Source organism: Macaca mulatta, chromosome 10, assembly GCF_049350105.2.
Source record: "Macaca mulatta isolate MMU2019108-1 chromosome 10, T2T-MMU8v2.0, whole genome shotgun sequence".
NCBI lineage: Eukaryota > Metazoa > Chordata > Mammalia > Primates > Cercopithecidae > Macaca > Macaca mulatta.
Genome location: NC_133415.1, coordinates 82,677,343 through 82,703,730, shown reverse-complemented (window position 1 = coordinate 82,703,730; position 26,388 = coordinate 82,677,343). Strand labels below are relative to the sequence as shown.

The following is a 26,388-nucleotide window of genomic DNA, read 5'->3' as shown; positions in this document are numbered from 1 at the left end:
CCTCATTCTGGTTTTTAATGTTCAAGGTGACAACAGTGTACAGTTTTTCCAGACCCATATGTAGGTTCCATAGTAATCTCCACCTGCTGGAGAAAACACCATGACAGATGCCATTGCCCCAGCAGGTCACTGTCAGTGTGGGAACTTTGGGATCAAAAGCACCAAGCCAAGTCCCTTGCTCAGGATGGGTCTTGGTTGAAACCACAAGCCCTTCTGCAGTTCTAGGTGGATGTAGTGTTGGTTCTTGGCTCATTGCAGGGGTGAAGCAGGAAACAGAAAGACTGGTGAGGCCTGCTTGGAAAGAGGATCGAGGCACATTACGATTCCAAACCAGGAGATCCTGAGTCAGCACTGATTCTAAGTCTCTGGTTTGTTTAATAGGGGAAAGGATTCCATCCAAGAGCCCAATGGGCCTCCTCTCCCAAACCTGCATAGGAAGCAAACTTATGAGGGTGATGGAGGGTCTTTACCAGGCTAGGACTACTGCCTATGTTTCTGCAAGTCACAAGTCAGCAGGTCAAAGAACAACTGTGAAGCAGAATCTGCTAAGCAAAGCCAAGTAGTGACACTCACTTCCAAAACATACCCAGCAGAAGCCTCCTGCACGTACCAACAGTGACAGATGCTTGTAGCACAGGAAACTCACCCCTTCTTCAACAGTTGATTTGATTTGCCACACATCACTAGTGAACAGCTGGGTGGCATTTTGACTGTTTATCTTTTAGGGCAAGATACCCTGATTCTGAACTCACTTGGGTTGGGTTGGCATGAGCTGTATCCTAGTGAAAAAAATACCCCACCTACCTCCTAGGTCCACTCAAGACTTCTGCACGTGGAGGAAATCAAACCATAAAGGAGCCCATAAGAATACCCAGGAGGTGAGCAGTCTGGATGGTGACGGAGGAAAGGGCCAGGCAGGCAGGTGGAACAGAATCTCAACTGGCCAAGGCCTGGCAAGATTGGATTTCCCAGGGGTTGAGTAAAAGGAGCACAGGGAAGTATTTATTTTCACCTTCTGAAGACACTGTGTGCATGTAGCTCTGACTTCCCACTTTTAGGGGACTCTGGCTGCTGCCCAGTTTTATCTGGGCAAGTGATATATTCTCGTGGGAACAAGTGGTGGCAAAGCCTCTTTCAACACATTTCCCCTCCTTCCTCCAGTGATCGTTGGGGCTGGCAGGTGGGACACACTAGTGAATAAGCCTTGTGTGCCACAAGTTTTTATGTAGAGAAGATGGAAGGAAGTTTCCTCCCACAGGCCCCAAGATAAATATAATTTTAAAGCAATTAAAGCCTGCTTCAGTGGGAGAGTTTCCGTACAACATGCTGGTGATATTCCTTCAATTTTTTTGGTTGTTTTTATTTTTTTTTCATTAAAGTCCATTGATCGTCACAAAAACCCAGGAAATGCAACTAAGGAGAAAACAAATGTCCAACCAAGATCTAAGAACCCAGAGCTATGGAGGAGACGTCGCACTGGACTGCTGGGTGTGCACAAGGGGGCAGGAGGGGCGATCCGCATGGCCACTGGCCATGGGAAACACAGGAGGGATGCCAGGCAGCTGGCTGGGCGGTTATGTTAACCGCTGCACGATGACAGCATTGAGCAGGTTGGCTTCCTTCAGGGTCTGGCTCTCATCAGCCAGCTCTTTGTTCGGGAAAGTAGTCATGAGGATAAAGCTGGTGGCAGCCATGGCTGGCCGGGCATCCACGATGAAGAGTCGGATGTCGCTGATCCTGCAGGAGTTGGGGAAGTGGTGAGCAGTGCCCTCCTCTGTTGTCCACACCCCTGCCCTGTGGAAAGCTAAACACCTCGCAAATCCCCTTCCCTGACCTTCTCCACAGAACAGCGAAAGCTACGCTCAGGCACGTGGGACCATGTCCCTTTCTTGCCAAGAGTCCTTCACTGCTGTTTCTATTTTCCTTGAGATAAACATCAACAACCCTACTGGGTTCCCAAGGCCTGCCTAATTTTATACCACCTCTTTCCCCTCAATCTCTTCTCCCCACTTTTGGTTCATCAGGCCATACTCTCTTCCCACATTTGGGTCCTTCTTTCCAGAGGCCCCCCTGCCTGATCCCCTTCCTGTAATCCTAATCACAACTCAGGCCTTGGATCAAATGCCACCTCCTCAGGACAGCCTTCCTTAGCTCCTTATCTCCATCCCTGGCCCTCCTTCCACATTTATGGAATGATCTGATTAGTGTCTCCTCCTGCAGCTCATGAATTTCATAAGGGCAGTATATGTCTGTTTTGTATGTCACAGGAATCACAAACTATTTGTCAGAAATTAACGGTCAACTTCTCAGGGCCAGGAATCGTTTCTCCAGACACTGCCTGTCTTCTGAACCTGGAGATCATATGAGAATGAAACCACCTGGAAACAATGCCTCCTTCCCTACAGCACTTAAACAGAAGTTTCCTTTTTGCCCCAAGCCCCTAAAATCTATGTAACTTACAATTTGGCACATCTAAGGGCGTGGACCTGCAAGATTCTGCCTGTGACTTTTAGCAAACCAAGCCTTGTCACCCAGCGAAGCTCTCTGCATGGGCTGTCCACCTTGGGAGTGGGCAGCAGTGTGCTGGGCTTAATGAGTGAAACGAAACTGAGGCAAGTAACTCACATCACTGGGATGGGTCACTCCCTTAACCACCAGACACTTGAGTGTAATGAAGGTTCCTGATGAAGGAGGTCTGAACAGGCTCTAGATGCTCCTGGCTCATAGCTGGGGCTTGTCTCCCGCTTTTACTCACAGGCGAGCCCAGTCGATACTCAATAATTGTCAAACAATTCACTGACCCCACATGTGGGTGCTGGCTTAGTTGGTTCATGACCAATAAAATTTAGACACTTCTGTTCTACAGAAAGGAGATACCAAATATATTTACTGGCAACAGTCCTCTAGCACCTCTCCTACTAGTCTCTTCCCTTTGCTGCGCCTCAGTCTCCCCATCTTTAAAATGAAGGAGGAACTGATCCAGCCCAGATGGTCTGAGATGTAGAACAGGCATTCCCAGAATTCTCGACAGCCAGATCTAGAAGAGATCTTCCTGGCCCAGTGGTTTTCACAGGCCGCTTGTGGGGAGGGAGGTGGAGGAAGCCAGGTGAGTGGGATGCTGGCACTGTAACCCCTTCTCCTCTATCAACCACAGCAGTTCTAATTTGATCTCTTCACAGGAGTTTAGAATAAGACTTCCTCTGAACAGTCTGGTAGCTTAAAAAAGCCCTGAGAAATCCAATACCCTAATTTTACAGATGAAGAATGAGACACACGGGGTGGGGGAAGTTAACAGTCACTGACCACACTAATGGAAAAGTGGGGACCAGAACCTAAGGCTTCAGACTTGTATTCCTTACCACCCTTGTGTCTGTTTTGGGGAAAGCATGGAGTGCCTGCTGGTGTTTAGGAGGAAGAACGGCTCTCTGCTTCCCACACATTTGCGTGAGTCCCAGAGGACGCTCCTAGAATAAGCAAGGCCACACAATGCAAGGTACCTGTGGCTGTGGTTAAATTTCTGCACCAGCCTCCCGCCGTCTGCAAGCCGAATTTGGATGTTTGTGGTAGGCTCTGATTCGTCGATTAAGATGGAAGAGCTGGCTTTGGCTTCATTTTCTGCCTGTTGGGCTGGAGAGCTGGTACTCAACACCTGGGGGGCAGTGCTGAGGAGAGAGGATGGCATCAGGACACAAGCAGAAACAAGGCCCCTGGCAAAAAGGGAATCCCCTCTTGGACTGTTACTGAGCATTTGCTATGCTCCTGTCATTGTTTGGTGCTGCTGAGCTATTGACCCAGACAGGGAGAACTGTGCCCTTGTGGTCCAGCAGAACTAGCTTCAAACCCCAAGTCATATGTTTCATATGTTATTGCTAGCTCTCTTGCTCCTGAGTAATGTGGGCAAGTTACTCGGCCTTATTCCTCCTTGGTGTCTTCACCTGAACAAGGGCTTGAAGGAAGGAAAGCAGGACAGCCTAGGGTGGGAGAGACAGGGTCATAAGGCTAGAAGACATAATAGACCAGGGTCAGTTTTGGTCTCAATGGAGTGGTAGAGGGGAGTGTTCCAAGTCTGCAGGTGAGGCAGCCTTGGCACAGCCTGGCAGGTGAGTGGCAGGTTGCAGGCGAAGCAGTCCAGATTCTTCCTCTGTGATGGAATTTTCAGGCCTGCATTACCTAGTGCACCTCACTCATATGTGTGTCTGTACTCATACATCCACTATTGAGGGCAGGGGAGAGAGTTCTGAAGGGCGCTGAAAAGCCAATCAAGTGCTGGGTACTGCTGGGATTCATCATACAATGAACAGGACATGGTGTCTGCCAGTGTTAGATTTCATATCTCAGAATCACATGGACCAGGGTTTGAATTACTCAAACATGCTTACTTTCAACAAAGGTAGTAATTAGATTTTTAAAGGGTTAAGGCTATAGGCCTTGCTCAGTTTTTGTGAGGATTAAAGGGGAAAATTGCATAATGCACTCAGGATGGCTGACAAACACAAAATGCACAAGGACTCCCACTTCTCCACAACTGTATGGAGCCACCTTCTCTCCTCCAAACTACCTGTTCACTTCACTCCCAGTCTTTCTCTTAGCAGATGACCTGACCTAGACCTCTGAAAAGAAGCAAGGCCATTAGATAAGCCTTCGCTTCCCCTCAAAGCCTCTAATTAGATCAGTTCTTGTACCTTACCCTTCCCCCTTCACAGCCCCAAAAATGGTACTCAGAGCAAATCCAACTGAAAGTGCTTTCCAAAGTGTGTTCCATAGGAAGGAAGGTGTGGGAAAGGCCACATAACACACCAGCAGCTTCAGAGGCCATTGGCACATTAAAAGTTTTGAGAAACTGCACAGTTCAATACCGCCCTGAAGCATATAATTAAAGAATGACTGAAAAGTGAACTTATTCTTTTCTGTGAATGTGAAAAATATGGACTTAGAGAATTACAAAGTAGAGCTCAGAAGAGAATGTCGCCCACATTACTAGCACTAGAGAAGCTGCTTCTATGCATCAGTCACACAGCATGTGGGACTCAAAAAGTGTAGGCTGGGACACAGAGTTTAAATGACACCATCATAGGCCACAAGAGTTGCTTGGAAATAGTGAAGAGGTAAATCTCATATACCTGTAAATGCCTAAGCTCTGCACCAAGCTTTTCCAACCACCCATGGCTCATGGGCCGTATGCGGCCCAGGACAGCTTTGAACGCAGCCCAACACAAGTTCGTAAACTTTCTTAAAACGTTATGTTTTTTTTTTTTTTTTTTGCTTTTTTGTTGTTGTTGTTGTTAGCTCATCAGCTATCATTAGTATTAGTGTATTTCATGTGTGGCCCAAGGCAATTCTTCTTCTTTCAATGTGGCTCAGGGAAGCCAAAAGACTGGACATTCCTGATCTACACTATCTTGTTTTGTTCGTTAGTTTCACAGACATTAGGTCAACTCTCCAATTAGACTTCAGGCAGCCTGTCCCTCAACTATTTACAATAATTCAAAGTACATGTACTCATTGAAAACACTGCCTGCCAGAAAGGGAACTATAACATTTTCAGTCAGGCCTAAAATGAGAAAGAAGCTGTTAAGCCAAAATAGCTGATATCTATTCAGGCAATGGGGTGGAGAGTAGAAAAAACAGGAGTGACATTTACACCGACTTTGTGCAGGGATTGTCTAAAGGAGCTTTCAGTCATGATCTCACTGAATCACCACAACCATCCTTTGAGATGGGTGTAATCTCCATTTTATAGATGAGAAAACAGACACACATGCTATGGATCATTTTTTAAAACTCATGCAATAAACAAGCTTTCTTTCAGTATATATTCTGTGTATTCCCACCAGCCAGGATTTTGTCAAGCTTTACAGTTAGGATGGTTTACTTTAGAAAAATAATATTTACATTGAAAATGCTTTCTCAAACTTCTCCTTGAGTGTCATTCCTCACTTACGAGCTGATGACCCTCAGCAAGTTACTGAGCATCTTGGCACCTCAATTTCCTTTTCTATAAAATGGAGATACTCTCCTTACCACATCTCCATGCCTTTTAGGGGGAAGCAGTCTCTACTGTCCCTATTATTAAGGAGAGTTGGTGTGACGCTAGAGAAATGGCACAATCTTTGGAGCTATGCCACCTACCATTTGGCCTCCGCTCTGCCACTAAACTAAACAAGCAGTGTGGCCTTAGGCAAGTCACAACTTCCCGGGGCTTCAGTGTCTTCGTGTGTAAAATGAGGAGCTGTTCTGTTTTGAGGATGAGACGAGATAATGTGCATGCAAGGCCTGATATTTAGGAAATCCTCCACACAAGGAAGCAGTTGCTGTTTGGGTTTGCTTCCCAGCACGTCCTGTTGCAGATGGCTGGTGGCTCATCACTGGAAGAGATGAGGAAAGTCTGATGCCTGGACTTGGCTGTGCTGCTTCTGACTGGTTGTTTCTCTTACACACTCCCTGAAAATTAGGTGAGGCAGGGTGGCCTGATAAATATGGTGACTGTTTATGAGGCACCCATTCCTAAGCCAGGCCCTGTGCTGAGTACTTCACATGTATTAACCCACATTACTTAACCCACAGGCTTAACCCCCAGCCTATGAGGTAGGGATTCATCATCTCCACTTTACAGATGAGGAAACTGAGGCACAACAGGGTTAAGCAACTTGCCCAAAATTCCAGTGTTGGTTCACGGAGGAGGCAGTATACAATCCGACCTGTCTGGCTCTCCATCCTGTGCTCTTCACACTGTCCCACTCTCCTGTCGGGCCTTACAGTCAGACAGATATAGGCTTGGATTTCAAGACCCAGTTTCCTCATCAAAAAAACAGAGTTAAAACTTCCCAGATAGTTGAGAAAATAGCTAAAAACATGCACTGTACCCAGGACATACTAAAAACACAAACAAATGTCTATGTGGCTATGCAAGAATATCCAGGATGCTATGCAGGTTGGCAGGTAAGGGCAGAGACTGGAGGGACCCAGCTCTGCACTGGCCAGCAATATGGATCTCACCAAGTCTCAGGGTCCTTCTTTCTAGAATGGGGATCAAAACAGGATTAAAGAAGATAAAACATGTGAAATACTTCGCATAGTGCTTAGCTAACAACATAAAACACTCGACCAGCCACTTACTATCATTCTTCAAGGTCCTGCCCCACTTATATTTGCCTCAATTCTGGACCTAAATCCATTGGAAATGCTATCAGCTGCCCATGGGCTGTAAGTGGAAGGTCACCTGACAGGCATTCCCAGTCTGTGCTGCTCTCAAGGAGGACAGGCAGTAGAAGAGGAGGAGAAAACTGAAGACCAGGCCTCCTGATTCTTCAAATAAAAAGAGCACATCATTTAAAGAACATTAGTTCCATAGTGCTCTAATCATCCCGCAGGGCAGCCACATACATCTGTTCAAAGGAGCTGGTCTGTCAGCTCTTCCTGAGAACTGCCAACAGCTGGGCTACTGCTCCCAATGAGCGGCTGGCCATCTGCAGCTGTTTGACTCACAGGCAGGAAAGGTTAGAGCAGATGTCTATAAATAGTGTTTTTGGTGTCTCCCTGCAAACATAGTAAATTATGGGGAAAATGAGTCTCAATCCAAGAGCCTGAATCACCCAACTCCTCCTGTCTTTACAGTGGGAATAAACTGGCACTCGGTACTTTCTTGCCGCTGTTACAAATCCTGAGACCAGTCATATTCTCCACAAAAATAACCACTAGAGACAGCACAGGAGCAGCTAAAGCTCACTTCCAGCAGCAGTGACCCCTCCTTTCAAGTGCACTCTTGCTGTTTGCAATTCGAACCTTCAGATCAGCTCCCAACCCAAACAAACTAGCGTCAAACCTAAAACAACAACAAAATTCTCTGGTTTCTCTTCAAATTGTATACACCTTTTGCCTTTTACTAAAACAACATTTAATACAACTGAATTTTCTCAAATCTTTGAACTGAGACAACTTATTCATTCACTTGAAGCATTTTCCCAGATAATTAAGATTTTGAAAAAGCCCAGCAATGACTGATTTTTGAAGCAAATCTGAGAAAATTTTCTTGAACTTTTGGCTTCTGATCATTTTGGTTCACAAGACAATGAAAAATGTAGTAAAACTTATGGGAAAACACTAAAGCAGCTGTCCTGATTTAGACTGAAAAGCTAAAGTCCCATCTCACCTAGCTATATAAAACTGTGGCTGGTTTTTTTTTTAAGCTAAGTTTTCATAAAAAGCCAGAACTGAAATAAAATGCAAGTGGAACTGGCAGTGAACACTTACTTTGTTGATAAACATCATGGTGATATCAAGTTCTATCTTGTACTTATTCTCCACACTAATATTTATTTCTATCATGCTAAAATAGACTATTTAAAGATATTTTAATTTTCTGAGATGCAGAGTTTCACACACATAATATGGTTAGACTTTCTGATAGTAGAAGCATTTCCTGTTAATATTATAAAATCATACCCAAAGTGCCTCCCTTGTAACTGGCAGTGAGCGTAAAAAGTATAACCTTTTGATCGGCAATTTGACATCTTAAAAATATGAAGCCCTTTTGAAACAATAATCCTATGTCTAGCCCAAGATTAAAGAGTATACGAAGATTTAATTACAGATATTCACTGTAATGTTGTAATTCTGGTAGCTGCCTAAATGTTTAACAGTAGGGACTGGTTAAATTACAGCACATTTGTGGGCTAAAAAATTATGTAAGCATTATAATTAAAAGTGTAGAAATAAACTCACTGATACAGGATGACAGCCATACTTCACGGATAAAGCAGAAAGCAGGTGATAAAACAGCATGTTTACAAACACATGCAAATGAGTAAGAGAAGAAAGAAACACTTGCCAGATATTTCTGGGTGTTAGGTTTAGGACAGCTTTTATTCTTTACCTGCACTTTGTATTAAGATGAACATGCATCACTTTAATAATCAAAGAAAAAGAAAATTAGGTGCCCTATAAAGCTCATCACAACTGACAGGGACACTCTGTAAGACTAGCTGTCCTGGGCTAGTCCACGGCCCTTGACACAGTAGACGAAATGATGAGAATAGGGATGACTTAACTATTTTGGGTCTGCTAAATCTAATACCCTGAGCTCTAACCCTTGCTCCTGATGAGGCATGAATGGTCAATAGGCAGGTAAGGGATTCTAGCAGAGGGCCAGCCAGAAGCTCAGAGGGCATGGTTGCTGGAAGACCAAGCTTTGATCCCTGAAGACAGTGAGGTGAGCAAGGGCAGTATCTACTTTGAGAACTGCCAGATCTAGGTTAGAAAGGATGTCTCATTGTGCAGGAGTGCAGGAAGGAATGCCAGTCAGAAGGCCTGGGGTCCTGGCTCTAACACAGACCACACACAAGGACAGGCCCCTAATGTCCAAGAGCCTCAGCTTTCTCTCTATAAAATAAGGATCATATTGGCAAGAAGGGTCACTATGCTCTGAATGCCTACCATGTGCACAGTTCCCTCTGAAGAACACTAATCAGGTGACCCCATGGCCTTGGCCAAAGCTAAGTGGATCCTGAGAGAAGGCAGCCTACCTATGGGTTGGCCAAGAGTCTGCTGGGAAAACTGTATGAGGGATACCAGTGACTATTAACCAATCAGATATCATCAGAGGGTTTGAATAGAAGATAAAGAATGTCTGTTAGTAGAGGGTACAGGAGTGAGAAGGCAGTGGCAGACGACACAAGGCAGAAAAAGTCACAAGTGGCAGAGTGAGTGTCAGGAAGGGCCAAATAAGTAGAAATAAGAGCTGCTGAGCTGCCATAACGGTGGCACACCAGCCTGCAAAGGGGCAGCAAGGTTCTTGAGCGTCCCTGCATCCTGAGCAACCCACCACGAGGCCTGGCTGGATGAGAGACTGTAATTCCTTATTCCCCTTGGAATCCCCATTTCAGCCTTAAGCCATCAAGGAGATGACACCTTCCCTGAACACCCTAGATTACTGATCCATAGTAGCAATTATGTTACACTCTCTGCTTACATTGACTGCTAACTATGGAACAATGTTCTACATGTATCAGCTCACTTATTCCTTGCAACAATAATCCTAGGAGGTATGGACTCTTATTAGTACCAACTTATGGTTGGGGAAACTGAGGCTATACAGTCCAAGGTCACACTGCTAGAAAGTGAAGAAGCAGAGATATAAACTCAGGTCTGTTAACTCCAAAGTCCATGTTCTCCACACTGTTCCTCCCATAGAAATACAATTTGAAGTATTTTGTAAACAGAAGAGCTAATAACCAAAGTGAGTGATACACAAGGTCTGCTGGGTTTGGCAGGTGTGACTGACACAGTCTGGCTCTCACCTGTGCTGCTCCTTACCTGCCTAGTTTCTGACCCTCGCCAGTGAAGGCTTTGAAGGCTCCTTTGGGCTTCACAAAGTCCTCGTCCCGATGGTCCTCCATATCCAAGTTCACCTGTCCACCGTGAGCTAGCCTCCGCAGCTCTGCTGGCACCTCCCTGTGGGAGAAAAGGCCATGCTGGGGTCCACAGAGAGAAGATGGAAATGACAGTGATGGGGAAAAGGGGAGAAGAAACCTCTCAGTCCCACAGAGAAAACTGCTGAGTTTCTCCAGGGAGCAGGCTACTCTGGTGGCTACCTGTCTGCCTCCACCTTTTCTCTTGTTTGCTCAGCCATGGCCGACACCTATTTCTTATTTGGCCACTTAGGTCTGCCTCAGGCCCAAAGGGGAAAAATGGACACACAAGGTTTTTGGAGCAGATCTATGAATCTGTATCTCAACTATGCTGAATCTGCTTCAAACAATTTACTTCACAAATAATCAACATTCTGCCTTCTTCTTTCCCAACTGCTATCCACTCGCTGATTTGGGACCTGGAGGAGGGCTTTTTCACTCACCCTCTGCGGATAGACTCCAGAAACTGGGCATTGGATGGATCTTGGTAGCTTCTGAGTTCTCCATTATCCAGGCTGAATCCACTCTTCCAGAGTTTCAATACTACATGAACCTGTGATGACAGGGAGTAAAACAGTTACCAGGGATCTGGTAAGCATAACAATTTGAACTTGCAAATTAGCAGGTTTTTACTATTTCTCAGTGTTGCTACTATCAAAACACACATAGACACACATATATACATGTGTGCATAAGCAATTCAACAAGCAAACTAAGTAAGCATTAACCTAGAATAGGAAGGTGATCTAGCACAGACTAAGAGCAGGGGTTTTGTTTTAGGAGAGCTGAGGCTGCATCCTGACTGTGCCACTCACTAGCTAGATGGCTCTGGGCAGGTGACCCAGTTGACACTTTGCTTGTGCTTGGTATGCAGTGAGTGTCCGACTAAACTACCATGGCAAATCTTGCTTGTGGACTATTCCACAGTCATTAAAAATGTTACCTACAAGTTCTGTTAACAACAACTCCCATACACATTCACAGCAACGGGTCTAGAAGGCTAAAAACCAATGCATTAGCAGCTGCCTCGGAGGATAAAATGTTTATTTTCTTCTTGCTTGACTTTATTTTGGAATAAAACCCAAAATTATTTAAAACATATTATAGAAATCAATGATCACAAGACTACAAGAAAATGTTTGTGGTATAATATTGAATAAAAAAGACTCAAAATTGTGTGTATGATTACACTTGTGGGGAGGGGGACCCTATGCACAGGGCCAAATAGTGGACAATGAGGAAAACTGGAAAAAAAAAAAAAGAAAGAAAAAAAAAATTGGTGTTAAGTCTTCTCTGGGGGTCTGAAGACAAGTTCTTCAGCTATACTCACATCACTAAAGAATCCCAGATACACTGTACCTCTGCCTGAGATCCATGGGCTGCTCAAAAAACTCCTTCATTTGCCCATCCCCTTTCCCCACCTGTTCTCACCAGCTCTCTCACCCAGCACCCATGAAAGCTGCCTTTGATTTTCCAGTAAGCCTCTCTGTTCGTGAACCACAGCAAGGGCACTATGTCTGTTAGCTTCCCTTTCAGAGGCTGCTGGTTCATGCACAATATGTAACTAATCCCTTCAGAAAAATGACAGAACAGTCCACAGGCTTCCCTCATGCAAGGTGGATGCACACTCACATCTTGGCTGGAATGCTGCCTCTTTTCTCCTGCCACATAGGCAGACTCTTCCTCTGGTGCTGCCCCAAGGCGGTAGCCACCTCCTGCAAATGGCTATAAGGGATAAGTTCATACACATTTGAGAGGTTGGTCCGTGGTAAAAGGGTTACTCAGATATAATGATATATATATCTTAGGTAAGAGGAAGAAAGAGGAATGGGTTCCTGATCAAGCATGTTAGCTACTAGATGCATTTTCTCTGATATCAGACTCAGTGCCTACATGGCCAGGCAGTATGGTAAATGAATCAGGTGGCCAGAATTGGGCTAAGAGCTGGAAGGGGCAGTGCCGGGCTAAAGGAAACAGATGCTACTAAACTCTCATTAACCATGACCATGTAGGAATTTGGGTACAGGATTCCCAAAGGAGACAGAAATCCCTATTTTACTATTAATTCAAGTAAAACAAAATAAAACTCCAAATAAGTCAAACTGGATAGGCCAAACAAAACATGTATGCAGAACCCAGTCTAGACCATAGGCTATAGGTTTAAAAACTCTGCCCCAAATCTTGGTTCCACGTTAAAGGGTGAGAGAAACTACACTCGCGTTCTGCACAGAAGACTAAGCAAGCACATGAAAAAAAGAAAAAAAATCAGTCACTACCGAGGTGAAGAAGGTGGCATTCCCAGTTCTGGAATCTCAGTCTTGTGGACAGACAACGACCCTTATACTCACTCTCGGTTTACTGGTCTCTCCAGGGCTCTTGGTCACTCGCTCCACAGCTACAGCTCCATGCTCTTTGGCACCTTTAAAGAGATCATCCACCAGCTCGTTGGGACTTTTCTTCCTGGGAGGGCCAACAATCTGCTGTCCACTTCTCTCTGAGCCCCCAGCATAAAACCTGTGTACAAAATACACCTCTAACATGAAACACTCATGGAAAACATGAATAGAGCATGTGCCAGGTTGGTGCTGGGCACACTGAGGCAAAGGGTACAACGCTTGTCTTTAAAGAACTTACTGGCTAGCTGGGAACACATGGAAGGAGGCAAGCAGGTACAATGCAGTGTGAGCAGCAACAGAAGTCAGTAAGGGAACACTGGGTGGGAAGGACAGCCAAGACTTCCTATAAGGGTGTCTTCTGGGCCGAGTCTTAAGGATGAGGATGAGTTTATTAGGTGAACAAATTGGGGAAAGGCATTCCAGGCATGCAAAACAGCTTATCAGCTCAGGAGAGAGTCTCAGCTGGGAAATATCAATCTGGTGGCCAAGCTCCTCTCCAGGAGACAGTGACTGCAGTCATAGTCAGAAGTATCCACCACTAGAGACTCGGGGTTAATGGTGGCACTGGCATGGTTAGTACAAGCAGCTAGGCTCCAGTCTTGGCTCTGCCACTGTGTGTCCTGGGTAAGCCAGTGCACTACTCTGTAACTCACTTTCCTTGTCTTTGAAATGGGAGGGAAGGACCACATGCCCTACCTACCTGCTCCTTAAGTCAGAGCCGTGAGGTTCAAATCAGCAGATGTATGCAAAAGAACAAGCACAGAGTAATGCACACAGGTAAGGTGGTGTGACACAGCACCAGGAGCTCCCCCAAGCCTCACCTCACCTTGCCATTCATGTGACACACACTGTGGCCCCTGAGGAAAGGGTATTGGAGGTCAGAGAAGCTCCAATCTCAAATACAAGCCCCAAGACACCCACACTGGGCTTTGCAACAGGCCAGGCATGGCTTGAGATAATAAAATTAGTACTTTTTTATATGGGTCTAAAAACCAGCTGTCATGCAGCCTGGCCCCACTGCCTCCTTATTACTCCTAGTCAGAGCTAAGTCAACAGCTTGTCCCCAAGGGGGAAAAATCGAGAACCTATAAACATTAGGCTCAGCCTTCTATTTCCTGACATTCACCAGGGAACGAGAGGCAAAGCCACAGGCCCTGACAAGGACAACAGTACCAGTGTCCTTTCAGTCTGAAATGCTGAGGGGTCAAGGAAGTAAGCGGAATGTGAAATAAAGGAAGGTCATCGCCTGGAGGATGTGACTGGGTGGGAAGAGAATGAGAAAGTCATTTATGAGCTGGGCATTCACGTACTTGATGACACTGTGTTTCACTCAGGAGTGTAAAACCCTAAAATTAACATATATTCTCATATCCGGGAGTATCTAAAAGGAAGGTTTTGAGGCAGTGTGAAGGTCACAATAGGAATGAAAATAGAGAATAGAACACATGTAATTTCTCAGCCCACTTCTCCAAAGACTGACCATGATGAGATAACTGCATTCCCATAATAGTTATTATACAATTTTCCTTAGGAATGTCTGAAAGACCGAGGCAGATCCTGTGGAGAACCAAAACCCATGAAATGAGGTTGTAGCCAGTTCATTCTTGTTCATTCCAGGTAGATGAAGTTCTGCTAAATGGACCAGAAAGTCAAAGTCTTTATTAAGGGATCTCAAAGCCCTGGCTTCAGAACTGGGAGCCTGTGATCAAGAACCTTAAAAATATGCATGCCCTGGACCTGGTATTTCCATTTTTAAAAACTATCCTAAAAAAATAATCTGAAATGTGGTTAATTAATCCACAAAAATGTTCACAGCACTGGTATTTACAGTAGTAAAACATTGAAAATAACCTAAATGTCAGGCATCCCATATAACATTATTATTATAGCATATGAAAAGGCATATGAAGGATTTTAATGACATGGGAAAATGTTTGAGATGTAGCATTGATTCAACAAAACCATATTTATATACGGAACAAAGACTGGATGGAAATATGCCAGAACATCAACCGAAGTTACCAAAGGGTAGATGAGTTTAAGACTTTTTCATCATACTAGTCTGTATTTTCCACAATGGATATTTTTATTACAATGCTCCTAAAGGTTAAGAACAAACAGATGTGTGCATGTCTATTGAGGGAATATACACTTATAAGCCTATTATTCTGTTTTTTACATGATGTTTTTTAAATTAAAAAGAAAAAGCTGGAAAGAAATATACCAAAAAATGGATATCTGGTTACATATGGATTGTAATATAATGAATAACTTTTTCCTTCTTTTCCTTATTTTTTAAAATTGTAAATTGGCAGTTTATAATTGTATATACTTATGGGGTACAAAGTGATGTTATGCTTTAACAATATGAAGTGGATTAAATCAAGCTAGTTAGCATATTCACCACCTCAAATACTCAAAATTTTTGTGGTGAGAACACTTGAAATTAACACTTAGCAATTTTGAAATGTACATGCTCTTTAATTAACTATATTCATCATGCTATGCAAGAGATCTAAATAAAAAAAAACACCAAACTATATTCCTCCTGTCTAAGATTTTATACCCTTTGACCATCATCTCCCCATTATCCCCTCACTTCTGCCTCTGTAACCACACTCTGCCGATTGTTCTAGATTGGAATTGTTCTAGATTCCACATGTGAGAGCGTGCCGTATTTGTGTTTCTGTACCTGGCTTATTTTAGTTAGCATAACGTTCTCTATCCATGTTGTTGAAAATGACAATTTTCTTCTTTTCACAGACTGAGTCGTACTCCTACTGTGTATATATACCACATTTGCTTTATCCATTCATCTGCTGGTAAGACACTTACGCTGATCCATAACTTCGCTACTGTGAAGAGCACCGCAATGAGCATGGGAACATAGACATCTCTTTATAAACTGATTTCAGATCTTTTGAGTCAATATCAAAAAGTGGGACTGCTAGATCTTTTCCTTATTTCCCTCCCCTAATATTCCTCAATAAATACATTAAGTAACAGAACAGGGGTCACTTCTAAGCTACAGGGAGAAGAGACTTCCTAGGATATAACCCACAGACCAGCCCACAGTACTAATGGCTAACAATAACCGAATATGTTTACCAGGTCCTGTTCTAGGTGATTTACACATTACCCTGAACTTCCCTGTAAACTGTCTCCCAGATCCCATCTAAAAGACTCACCTCTGGCCTTCCTCCTCTTCCTCATCCTCATCTTGGTCATGAATGAGGTCTCTGAAGGATGTCACTCTATTATCACTGGAGACACAGAAAGGAGCAAAATGATCTCAGGGAGCATTAAGAAAGGTAACCCTCATCACCAGCAGCTAAGGAGGTGAAGACACTGAGGTTAGATTTTTGGTAGGCGAGAGGAGGATGTTATGTGGAGACAGGTTAATCCTCTAAGACTGCACATAAAATAATGTGGCATTTATTTTTCCAAGGTCACACAGACTGAGTATAAATTAGAAAGTCCTATCGTGAGGTAAAATGGAATCCCAATTTAAGCTGTCCTGGCTTTAATAAAAACTAGAAAGTATTTATTAATATTTAGGAAAAAAAGCAGTGTTGTGTAGGGTGGGCACAACTAAAAATGAGTACAAGGGTTAAGTAGTACAGACAGTGGGAAGGAATAGAGAACGCAAGAAAGGCTTCGCAGAAAAATGAAATATTTGGACCAACTGCCAAAGAACTAGTGGACAGTCACGGGGATGGGGCTGCTGGGGAAAAGGGGTTGGTGTAGCATTACCGGAAAGCAGCATACACAGTGCACAGAGACCAGAGAGTTGAAGGAAGGACACATAGTCAAGAAGTAGGAATGAATGAATATGTGGGTGACAGCACTGGAGGAAAAGCAAGCCCCAGTCTACTTCTGCTGCAGGTTAGTCAAGAAGTAGTATTGATTTTGAGGAAAAAAGCAGTGTTGTATGGGATGGGCACAACTAAAAATGAGCATGAGAAGGGTTAATTCTCTCTGACAATATCTTCCACTGCCACTTTCCACCTAGTTTAGATCTGTCCTCAAGGAACAGGCTTAGTTTTTCAAGGATCGTAAGACACAAGTTTTATCAAGATGAAAAAAAAAATTCTGTATTTCTTAGGGGAAAAAAGCAGCTTCCATACAATATGGGAGAAGGAGGGTGATATGGTTTGGCTCTGTGTCCCCACCCAAATCTCATGTCGAACTGTAATTCCCAATGTTGGAGGAGGGACCTGTATCATGTGAGTGTATTTCCCCCATGCTGTTCTCATGATAGTGAGTGAGCTCTCACAAGATCTGATGGTTTTAAAGTATGTGGCACTTCCCCCTTCACACATGCTCTCCCCTGCCACCATGTGAAGATGTGCTTGCTTCCCCTTCGCCTTTTACCATGATTGTAAGCTTCCTGAGGCCCTCCAGCTATGCTTCCTGTACAGCTATGGAACTGTGAGTCAATTAAATCTCTTTTCTTCATAAATTACCCAGTCTCAGGTAGTTCTTTATAGCAGTGTGAGAAAAGACTAACACAGAGAGTAATACAGGTTTAGTGAGGCTTTAATGAGCTGTTAACTAGGAAGAAAGCTCCAGTTCAGTCTTGAACATTTATTTCAAGGAGACAATCAGGGGACAGAAGAGATCTGAGGTTCCATCAACTAGAAGTGAGAAGACAAAAACCAATCAATGTAGCAAATAAGCTCCCTGTATGAGTTGGCTCCTGAGAACAGCCTCCTGGGCATTCCTTGATACTCGATATGACATGGTTCAAAAGGATCCAAGTGATGAGATCTGTACTAGTACCCTGAGAGTACTAGTTCCACTCATTCATCTTCCCAAAGGGAATTTTCCATACAGGCTCAGCCTAAAGTTTCTTACAATGACTACGCTAGGATAAGCATCTATGAAAAAAATATTTTCTATCTCCCTGTTGTTAAACTTTCAAATATACTTGCTTGGGCAAATCACTTGCTCTGGCTATGGCTTTGTTTCTTTCCCCCAAAACTCATACACCCAGACTCTGATGGTATCCGGCACTGATTCTGGTGTCCATGTACCAGGTTCCAATCCCAATTCTGCTTCCTACCTTGTGATCTTGGACATGCTATTTAAATTCTCAACGCTCTCATTTTCTCACATGTAAATAAGATAATCACAGCATCAACCTATGGGCTTTCTGTGTACAGGTGGGGTACTGATGCACGGAAAGTCTTTTGCATGGTGTGGCACATTTAAGTACTACTCTTGAGTAGCAGTTCTCAAAGTGTGGTCATGGACCAGGAGCATCAGCATTACGGTGAACCTGTCGGAAATGCAAATCCCCAGGCCCCTCTTAATTCTACTGAATCAGAGGCTCTGGAAGGGGTATTCAACAATCTAGTCTTAAGGAGCCCCTGAGGTAATTTTGGCATACATTCAAGTTCAGAACCACTGTCTGGAGTAATGCTTTCAGTTACCTTCTGGCATGGGTGTCCTAGGGATATCACCAATTGCTGAATACTTTAGTCCTATGGTCTCTATAAATCGACTAAATATCTCAGAAAGTTCAATTTTTCAGTATTAGAACTATCTCCCAGGCTACTCTGGCATACTGAAGTGGCACAAAGCTCCTTCATCAGATGACATTTTCTGTTTTTAATCTGGTTACCCTAGCTCTGCCTCTCTCTGATGATGGAAATGCTCTATCTGCACTGTCCAACAGAGAAGCCACTAGTCACATTTGGCTATTAAGCATCTGAAATGTGGTTAGAGCAAATGAGTAATGATGTTTGCTTAACTCTAATTAATTTAAATAGCTAGTGGCTACCTTATTGGATAATGTAGTTTTAGAGAATCAGACAATGGTAGTCCCTGAAAGTTTCAAGTATAACTTTTGCTGGATGAAAGAGGGGGAAAAAAAGGAAGAAACTGTTACCTCTTGCTTGACCCTGCATACAGGGGTGGGAGGTGCTGGCAGGGAGGTAGCATGTGGCAGTAGAAGCAGCTTTGGACTTAGGCAGACTTGGCCGTGAATCTGTGGTAACAGCAGCTGTAAGTTACTTGACCTTTCTAAGAATTAGCATCCTGACCAGCGAAATGGTGAGCACCTTACCTACTTCAAAGCTGTTGAACAGTATCAGAAGAGAACACAGGTGAGAAATATGGCTAGAAGGATGGTGACTGCTCCTGAAATACTAGCCCTCCCACTTCCAGGAACTTACAATTTACTTGGGGAGAAAAATTAAGTTAAGTATCAGGAAAAGAGTTCAGGGCAATGTGGGAGAGATGCCACCCAATAGTATGTGAATATAGTCAAAGAACTGAAGGAGTGATAGTTGTGATTGGGGTTCTGTGGAACAGAATTATGGCATGCCACCTGGTCACGGGGTTAGGAATAACACGCTCGACAGAGGAGTGGGGATGGAGGTGAACATGGAAGGATGCATGGGATCTGTATAGGCAGAAAGCAAGAGAGTGGGCACACCTGACCAGGTGAGAGACTCAAACAAAAGCAGGAGAACCAAAAATAAGGAATAATTAGAGCACCAAAGAAATCAGTTTGGTTGGAACAAAGGATTTAAGAAATGAGGAAACGGAAGTCAGATTAGGAAGGTGGGTCCAGGGTAAACTCTGGAGGACTTTGAATGTCCACAAGAAGAGGCAGAACGTCGTTGGGGCTGAGAGCTGAAATGCTGAATGTAGAAACAACCCTACATTTAAATCTTTGTTTTACTAGCTCTGTGATCTTGGAAAGATACCCCAACTTCAGTGTCCTCATCTGGAAAACAGGAATAGTACTAACCTCAGTGCTAATAGTACTAACAACAGTACTAACCTCAAAGGGTTGCTGTGAGGACTAAAAAGGTGTTCATGTAAAAGCTTAATCCAGTGCCTGACTCCTAAATACTCAATAAATGGCAGCTGTTATTACTGAGTTTAAACTGTCTCCTATAGCAATGGTAACATTTTTATGTCTGTCAGCCCTTCGAGATTCTCATAAAAGCCATGGACTCCACAAAAGATACCTGCTAACGTGTACACAAACTTTTGCCTGTAATTTCAGGTATTAATAATTTAGAGACTTTCTCACGCCCATTCCATAGATTCCTCCCAGGGTTCTGGGGCTCCATATTAAGAATCCCTATTCTAGAGTCGGGTGTTGCTCTGAGGCAGCAGTGACAACATAAAAGGGTATGTGAGAAGTCGAAAGTAGGGGATGGGGAGAAGGCAGCAGCTGGCTAACTGTCCTGCAACACCCAGGTCAAAGCAGAGGCACATCCCACACAGAATTCCTCTGAGGTGCTAGCACAAGTTTGGCTTTTCCTGAGAGTGTAGTCCTAGCATTTGCTTTCCTCCTCAATAAGGACAACCATGCAACAGACTGCATCCTCCTCCCTCCCTTTTTCTTGTCTTCAGTTCTTTTCTAGGCCTACTACCAAGTCTGAGCCTTAACAGAGCAATAAAGCAATGCCTCTTGGACTGAATGTGTGTCCAGTCTTTTTACTCACTTCAGTTCTAATATTAAACCCTATATCCTTGATTCTTTTACTGTTATGCCTATTCTTAAATAAACATACTTGTTGGGGAATAGACAGAGTAAACAAAACAGGTTGAGAATGAATGCTAAAAATGATAATACTAAAATTACAATAACACCACATACTGTGTTCTACTTGCTTGTGGTAGCAATCTCCTATGTGGTAGGCACATTCAATCTCCTAGGTGGTAGGCACTATCATTCCCAATTGACAGGTAAGGAAAATGAGGAACTGATACATTAAGTAACCTGCCCAAGGTCACAAAGCTTTTACTTAAGTGGCAGAGCTGGGATTTGAACCAAGGCAGTCAGGCTCCTGGGCCCATGCTAATAAACCACTGCCTTAATAGAACTTTGGGACTACTGGAGAAAAGAGAGGAGTAAACATGTAACTGGCATTAGAGACTAACTTTCAATCTCTCCTCCTGTATAATTCTGACATGCCAACATCCCAACAACACCCTAAGGTGGCTGTCAAAGACTCATACCCCAGAAAATTAGCCATCTCTACTAGCAGCTGCAAGAACAGCACTTACCCTAACAACATGTCCCAAGCAGTAATACCCAGATGTGCCATCACCAATATCTCATAGGTTAGCACGTGCAAACAGTTACAAGATCACTTTCCTCCTACCTCTTTTCTCTGGATGGGAGTGAGTGAAAGAAGTTAATAAAGCAATGAGATCTGGGGTTAGTGCTCCTTCTTCAAAGGAAGGAAATATATTTTAAACCTCAGTCGCTTTTAGAGAGAAACATAATTTACCACTTCATGGCAAAGAAACACTATTGGTTATATTCTGGGGTTGAATTCAAACCCAAATAAAATTTCCTGGCTTAAACATACACTAGAGAGTAGAAGCAATCAGGCTAAGGCAGAGAAGGGAGACACCTCTGCCGTCACACTCTCTGTAAAGGTTCAGACACCTTTACAGGAAGCACCCCTGCCTGTCTCCTGGAAGACCAGCATTGTCTCACTCTGCAGAGCACAGGAGCATTCTGCTGCGGGAGCCAGGGAGGCGGCAACAGGGGAGGCAAATGGGATCGCAAAGGTTAACACTGTTTTACCTAGTAAGACAAGGTCTCCCTAATCAACTTGGCCAAGGGTGGGTCACACAGGTTTATTTTGTACCAGACTTCTTAATAAGGTAATGGGCATCCTAAAATATCAAAACAGCTTTCCTAAAGTAATTTCGCCTAATCTTTCACATCTATAGCACCCTTGAAAGGAAGTTTTTTGGCTTTTACTTAAAAACTTTAGAGTTGCAGTGGTCATTCCTCATATTACATATGTAAAAGACCCTCAAAAGTCTTAAAAGTAGATTTGTGGTTTCCCCCAGAATTGAACCATAAACCACACCCAGTTAAAAGTCATGCATCTCTGTACTGGAAATGACTGAGGCTTGCTGGGAAGTACTACCCATTGACTCAGTCTAACCTTCTCATTCAGACCTGGTCCACACACCCAGGCCTGAACCCTCTGGTCAGAAAATAACTCCTCTTCACTGCTGGAAACACTCATGTAGCAATAATTGAAGTTGGCCCTTACCTGGGGGCTGTGCCTCTGGACACTGAACTGGGGGTTGCCTGCGAAATGGTCACAATGTCTTCATCCCCTCCGTCCTCATAAAAGCTCGCTAGCGCGATCTGAAACAGAGAGGTAGTACCTTGGGACCCTTAAACAGGCCTTCACCTAACACATATCTCCTCTGAGCACAAAGGAGTACAGACATGGCCAACACTTACAAGGTAGCTTGCATCCATGGGCCAAAGAAAATTAGACCAGAAGGTTAACAGCTCAACTGTTAAGTCTTTGTGTCAACTGAAACAAATTCCACCCACTACGGTGAAAAGAAGGCAGTAAGAATGGCTGGGGTGGAAGACACTCCTCATTCTCATTTTATGAAGAAACGTGATCTAGTAAAAGTAGCACACATTTAGTGAGCATTGTGCCAGGTTGTTCTGAGCATTCTACATACGTTAATTTGTTTAATCCTCACAGAACTCTATGCTATTAGTACTATTATCATCTCATTTTATAGTTGATACAGAAGCACTGAGAATTAAAAATAATTTGTTCAAGTTTACACAATTGGTAAAGAGTGGAGCCAGGTTCCATCCCTGCTAGTGTGCTCAGGCCCTTACTCTTAAGCGTTTCCAGTACAGACAGGAGTCAGGAACTGTGAAGTCAGTACAGGTTGCTACTTTTCCATTCTTTCAAGTTGTTTCCTAATCTGTGAAATGGGGGTACCTATCTCACCAACCTGCACACTGGATGAGATAATCCATTACGATTTATGCATACTCGCATGCCAGGTCTACACATACAGAAGGAATATGGGAATCTTTTGGTCATTTGTGACATCTCGCTCACCAACTCAACAGACAGGCATTTACTAATCACTTGCTTTGCACAAACACAAGAAAGCACTGAGGTCACAGAGATGAAACAGACATCGCTCCTGTCCTCAGGGTCACCAACTTTACAGGAGACAGTGAGCTGTCACGGGATAAAAGTAATCTGCTGGGAGGCAGTGTGCTGTCTCAGGACATGTAGTGAACTGGCATTCTCAGGGAGCCTACCTTCAAGTCCTGTTCCTGCCAGGCAAGTCACATGCATGAGTCTCAGTTTCCCCACTACAATGTGAGGGGAACGAGACAGAAGATCTGTTGGTCACAACACTGTGTGCTTTTATGTCTTTCAGGTAGAAACTTTTTATTTCTGCCCAGCACAGAGGCTTCCCATTGTGTCTAGGTGTGATCTAGGTGTGATGCTTTACCTAATTCTTATGTTTGGGAAGCAATTTACGTTTGGCAGCAGACCCAGTTCAAATTCCAACCCCACTACTTACTGGCTATGTGACCTTGAGAAAATTCTTTCCCCTCTGTGCTTCCAATTCCTCATCCATAAAATGGGTCTAGTCTTTACCTCACAGTGTTGCTAGGATTAAACGAATCATATTACGTAAAGTGCTTGGCACATGGTGGTTTAAAGCCTGGGCTCTGTCTGCTTGGAATCATACAGAACTGAGTTCCACTTCTACTTCTTCTGCCTGGTAGCTAGTGAGGCCTTGAGCAAGTTACTTAACCTCTTTAACCTCAGTGGCAAAATGCGAAGGTTAAATGACAAAAGACATGTAAAGCAGTTAGAACAGCGCCTGGCTCATAGTAAGTACTCAATAAATATTAGTCATCATCATTATCATCTACCTAAGACGAGGCTGGCCAAGAATATTTATGCAATTCTTTCTACAGTTAATTACCGAGTGCTTACTATGTGCCAGGCATTGTTCTAGGCACTGGGAATTCATCAGTGTACAAAAATCCCTGCCTCGTGAAGCGTAAGTCTTCTCAGCGAGTATTTAGTTTATACTTAGTACGTGCCAATGAACTACACAGTAATTTCCACGAGACTCCCATTTTACAGATAAGTTAACTACGAAAGGTGAAGACGCTCCAACCTTGCGCCACCACCCCAGAGGTATTCTCCCAGCAATTAGGAAGGCGGGGCGGGGTTCAGCTCCCGGGCTGGACTTCGGAAGTAGAAATGAGCGGCCACCTAGTCCAGAGTGGGGCTTCACCCAAGAGCTGCTCACTCGGACCAGCTTGGCCTTCGGCAGACATTCGGCGTGGCAGCCACGCCCCCAGGCGCTCCCTCTCCTCGCCGGCTGCTGCAGTGCCGGAAGTGTCGCTGACGCCGCAAGCGGGAGAGGCAGCGTGAAACTGGCACGGCAGAACTGGCTGGGGCTGGCCCGCGTTCCCCCACTCCCAAGCCGAGCAGGCGACGCGTGACAAGCGGTCCCGGGACCATGAGGCCTGGGTCGGGCCGCGGTAGAGCGGGGATGACTGTGCGCTTCGGCCGCCGCGGGCTTAAGGCACCAGGCGCCCGTTCCCAGCGGTCCCCGGCCCACCCGACACAGCCCGCCTCGCGGCGCTACCTGCAAGTCCCAGCCGGCCGACTCCAGAAAGAAGCGGGCCCGCTCCTCCTCGGCGCCCGTCACCGCCACGAACTCCCTCAGCGCCTCCTGTCGCTCCGCCGCCATCTTCGACCAGTGCGCTTCCCAAAGCGCTCCGGCGGCCGCCGCGCAGCCCAAGCCCAGCTGCCGCGTTCCGCTTGCCGGTCGACGAAGCCCAGCTGGTGGGAGCCCGCCCGCAGCCCCGCCCCACGTGGTGCCCCACGCAAAGCGCTCCGTGCGGGAAACCCCGCCGCTCCGCGCCCTCTGGCGACTGCAGCGCGAACCGCAGCCTAACGGCGTGGGTGGGAGCCCGAAGGATGAGAGGCGGGGCGGGTCTTACATACACCTGTGGGCTGAAGGATCCCTGCAGGAGTCAGATTCCCAGTTATTCATTGACGCAGCCCTCATTTCATTAATTTATGCATTCGTTCATTCACTTACTTGTCAAGCATTTACTGAGAGCTATCAATGGCCCGATGTTTTTCTAGGGCTGTGGATATGGCAGGGAGCAAAACAAAGTCCCTGCTCCCTTGCTTCTTACACTCTGGGGGTAAAAATTCAGACCTTGAACAGGCTAGGCCTCCGCTCACAACACGTCCATGCCTCGCTATCTCGCCCCGCATGAAAGACTGTCTCAGGGCCTGCCTGCAGGACCCATGAGAAATGGGCCAGTTCCTCCATCTCATCTAGGGATCCGCTAGCTTCCTTTGCTCCAGGCGCCTTGCCCTCCTTGCTGTTCCTGGAACTTGCCAGGTATGGTGCATTTGCCTCAGGGCCGTTGCATTAGCTGCTTCTGTGCCTGGAGCACCTTTCCCTTACCGATGGGCAAGGCGCTCTCTCCGCTTTCTTTGGGGCTCTGCTCCAAGGCCACCTTCTCAGGAACAAACCTGTCTTCTGGGTCCTCAGCTTCTTTGCCATCTTGCCTCTTGCTTCTTGCCACTGTTAGGTACAGTAAGTTCCTCTCCAAAGAGTGGGCTTGTTCAGCTTACTTGTTCTTTGTTCTCTATTTTCAAAGCCTAATTTCCTCGTTCTTTGTACCTCCTTACCCCTAGTTAGGGTAAACAACCTTCCCGCGGGTCCTAATCTATAACCCACATCTGTTCCCTTGGATACCCTCGCTACAATTGCCAGTGCTATGGAAACTCTTCTTCCCGCCGAAACCGGTTGCCCTACCACTGTAGCCCACGTTTCTGCTCCATTTGAACTAGCCAATAGGGATTAGCTTAGATTGTGCAGTCCAGCCCCAGCCAATGGGAACAGGACACAGAAGCAGGGACTAACCGCATTAGGGATAAAAACCCCTTCTCTCTTTTGTTCGGTGTGCCTTCTTGTAGACCAGATGTGCGAGTGGCATCCTTCTGCAGAAGTGAATTGGCTTTGCTGAGAAATCTTTTACTTGAGTGCTCGTTTTCCTTGCGACTTCGAGCTTTAATTTCCAACACCACCATGGGACACTCTTCCCTTCCTCTTCCTCTGTCGGCCCCTGCTCATTCTTCAGCTCTCAGTTCAGGTGTCCCTTTCTCAAGGGGACCTTGAGAAGGTCCCCAGGCTTAGTCAAAACCCCTCTTAATCAGGTTATGAACAGCACAAAATCCAGTCTTCCTTCAATTGACACAGTAGTTGCTTTCCTGGAAAATGTGGTGTCTTATTAACACTGTTCAAGAAATCCTTTAAGTTTATATGACAAACGAGTTAGGGTTTGGGTTAGGTTGTTAGGAGCGTGGTTGCAGCACACTAGGCCCTGGCAGGAGGCATGGGAGGAGGGTCCTTTCTTTGTGGTGTGAGACTCTCCTTTCTATTGCAAGGCCACCCAGCCCCAGCCCCGGTCCCTAGGCCTTACTCCTTTCATCACTGTGTCAACCCGAAATGCACCCCAAGTTTCCAGGAAATCCAAGAAGCTAGAGGCTCACTCTGGACCTCACGATTGGCAACCAGCAAGGTCTTTCTACCTTGGAAACTGACAATGACTTACGCCAGCTTAAAGATCTGCAGGTGATCAGCTCCTCAAGGTCCAGTTCCCTGGCTGGTATTGGAGCCATTGAAACTCATTGTCGCCCCCCTCTTCATTGTTGTGCCATCAGGGAAAGCTCTTTGTTTGGTCAGAGGGTCCCTGATCCCTCCTCTAGAGGCCTTGAGGG

General features: G+C 45.0%; 1 protein-coding gene across 1 annotated transcript; it reads right to left on the bottom strand.

Moving 5' to 3' along the window:
* NSFL1C (NSFL1 cofactor) lies at positions 1-24,444 on the bottom strand. The gene is given in 9 exon segments (NM_001266663.1): positions 1-1,737; positions 3,498-3,662; positions 10,312-10,449; positions 10,850-10,959; positions 12,039-12,131; positions 12,755-12,920; positions 15,991-16,065; positions 21,844-21,941; positions 24,233-24,444. Coding segments are annotated over 9 exon segments (1,113 nt in total). The 5' UTR covers positions 24,338-24,444; the 3' UTR covers positions 1-1,574.
* Positions 24,445-26,388: the final 1,944 nt, after the last annotated feature.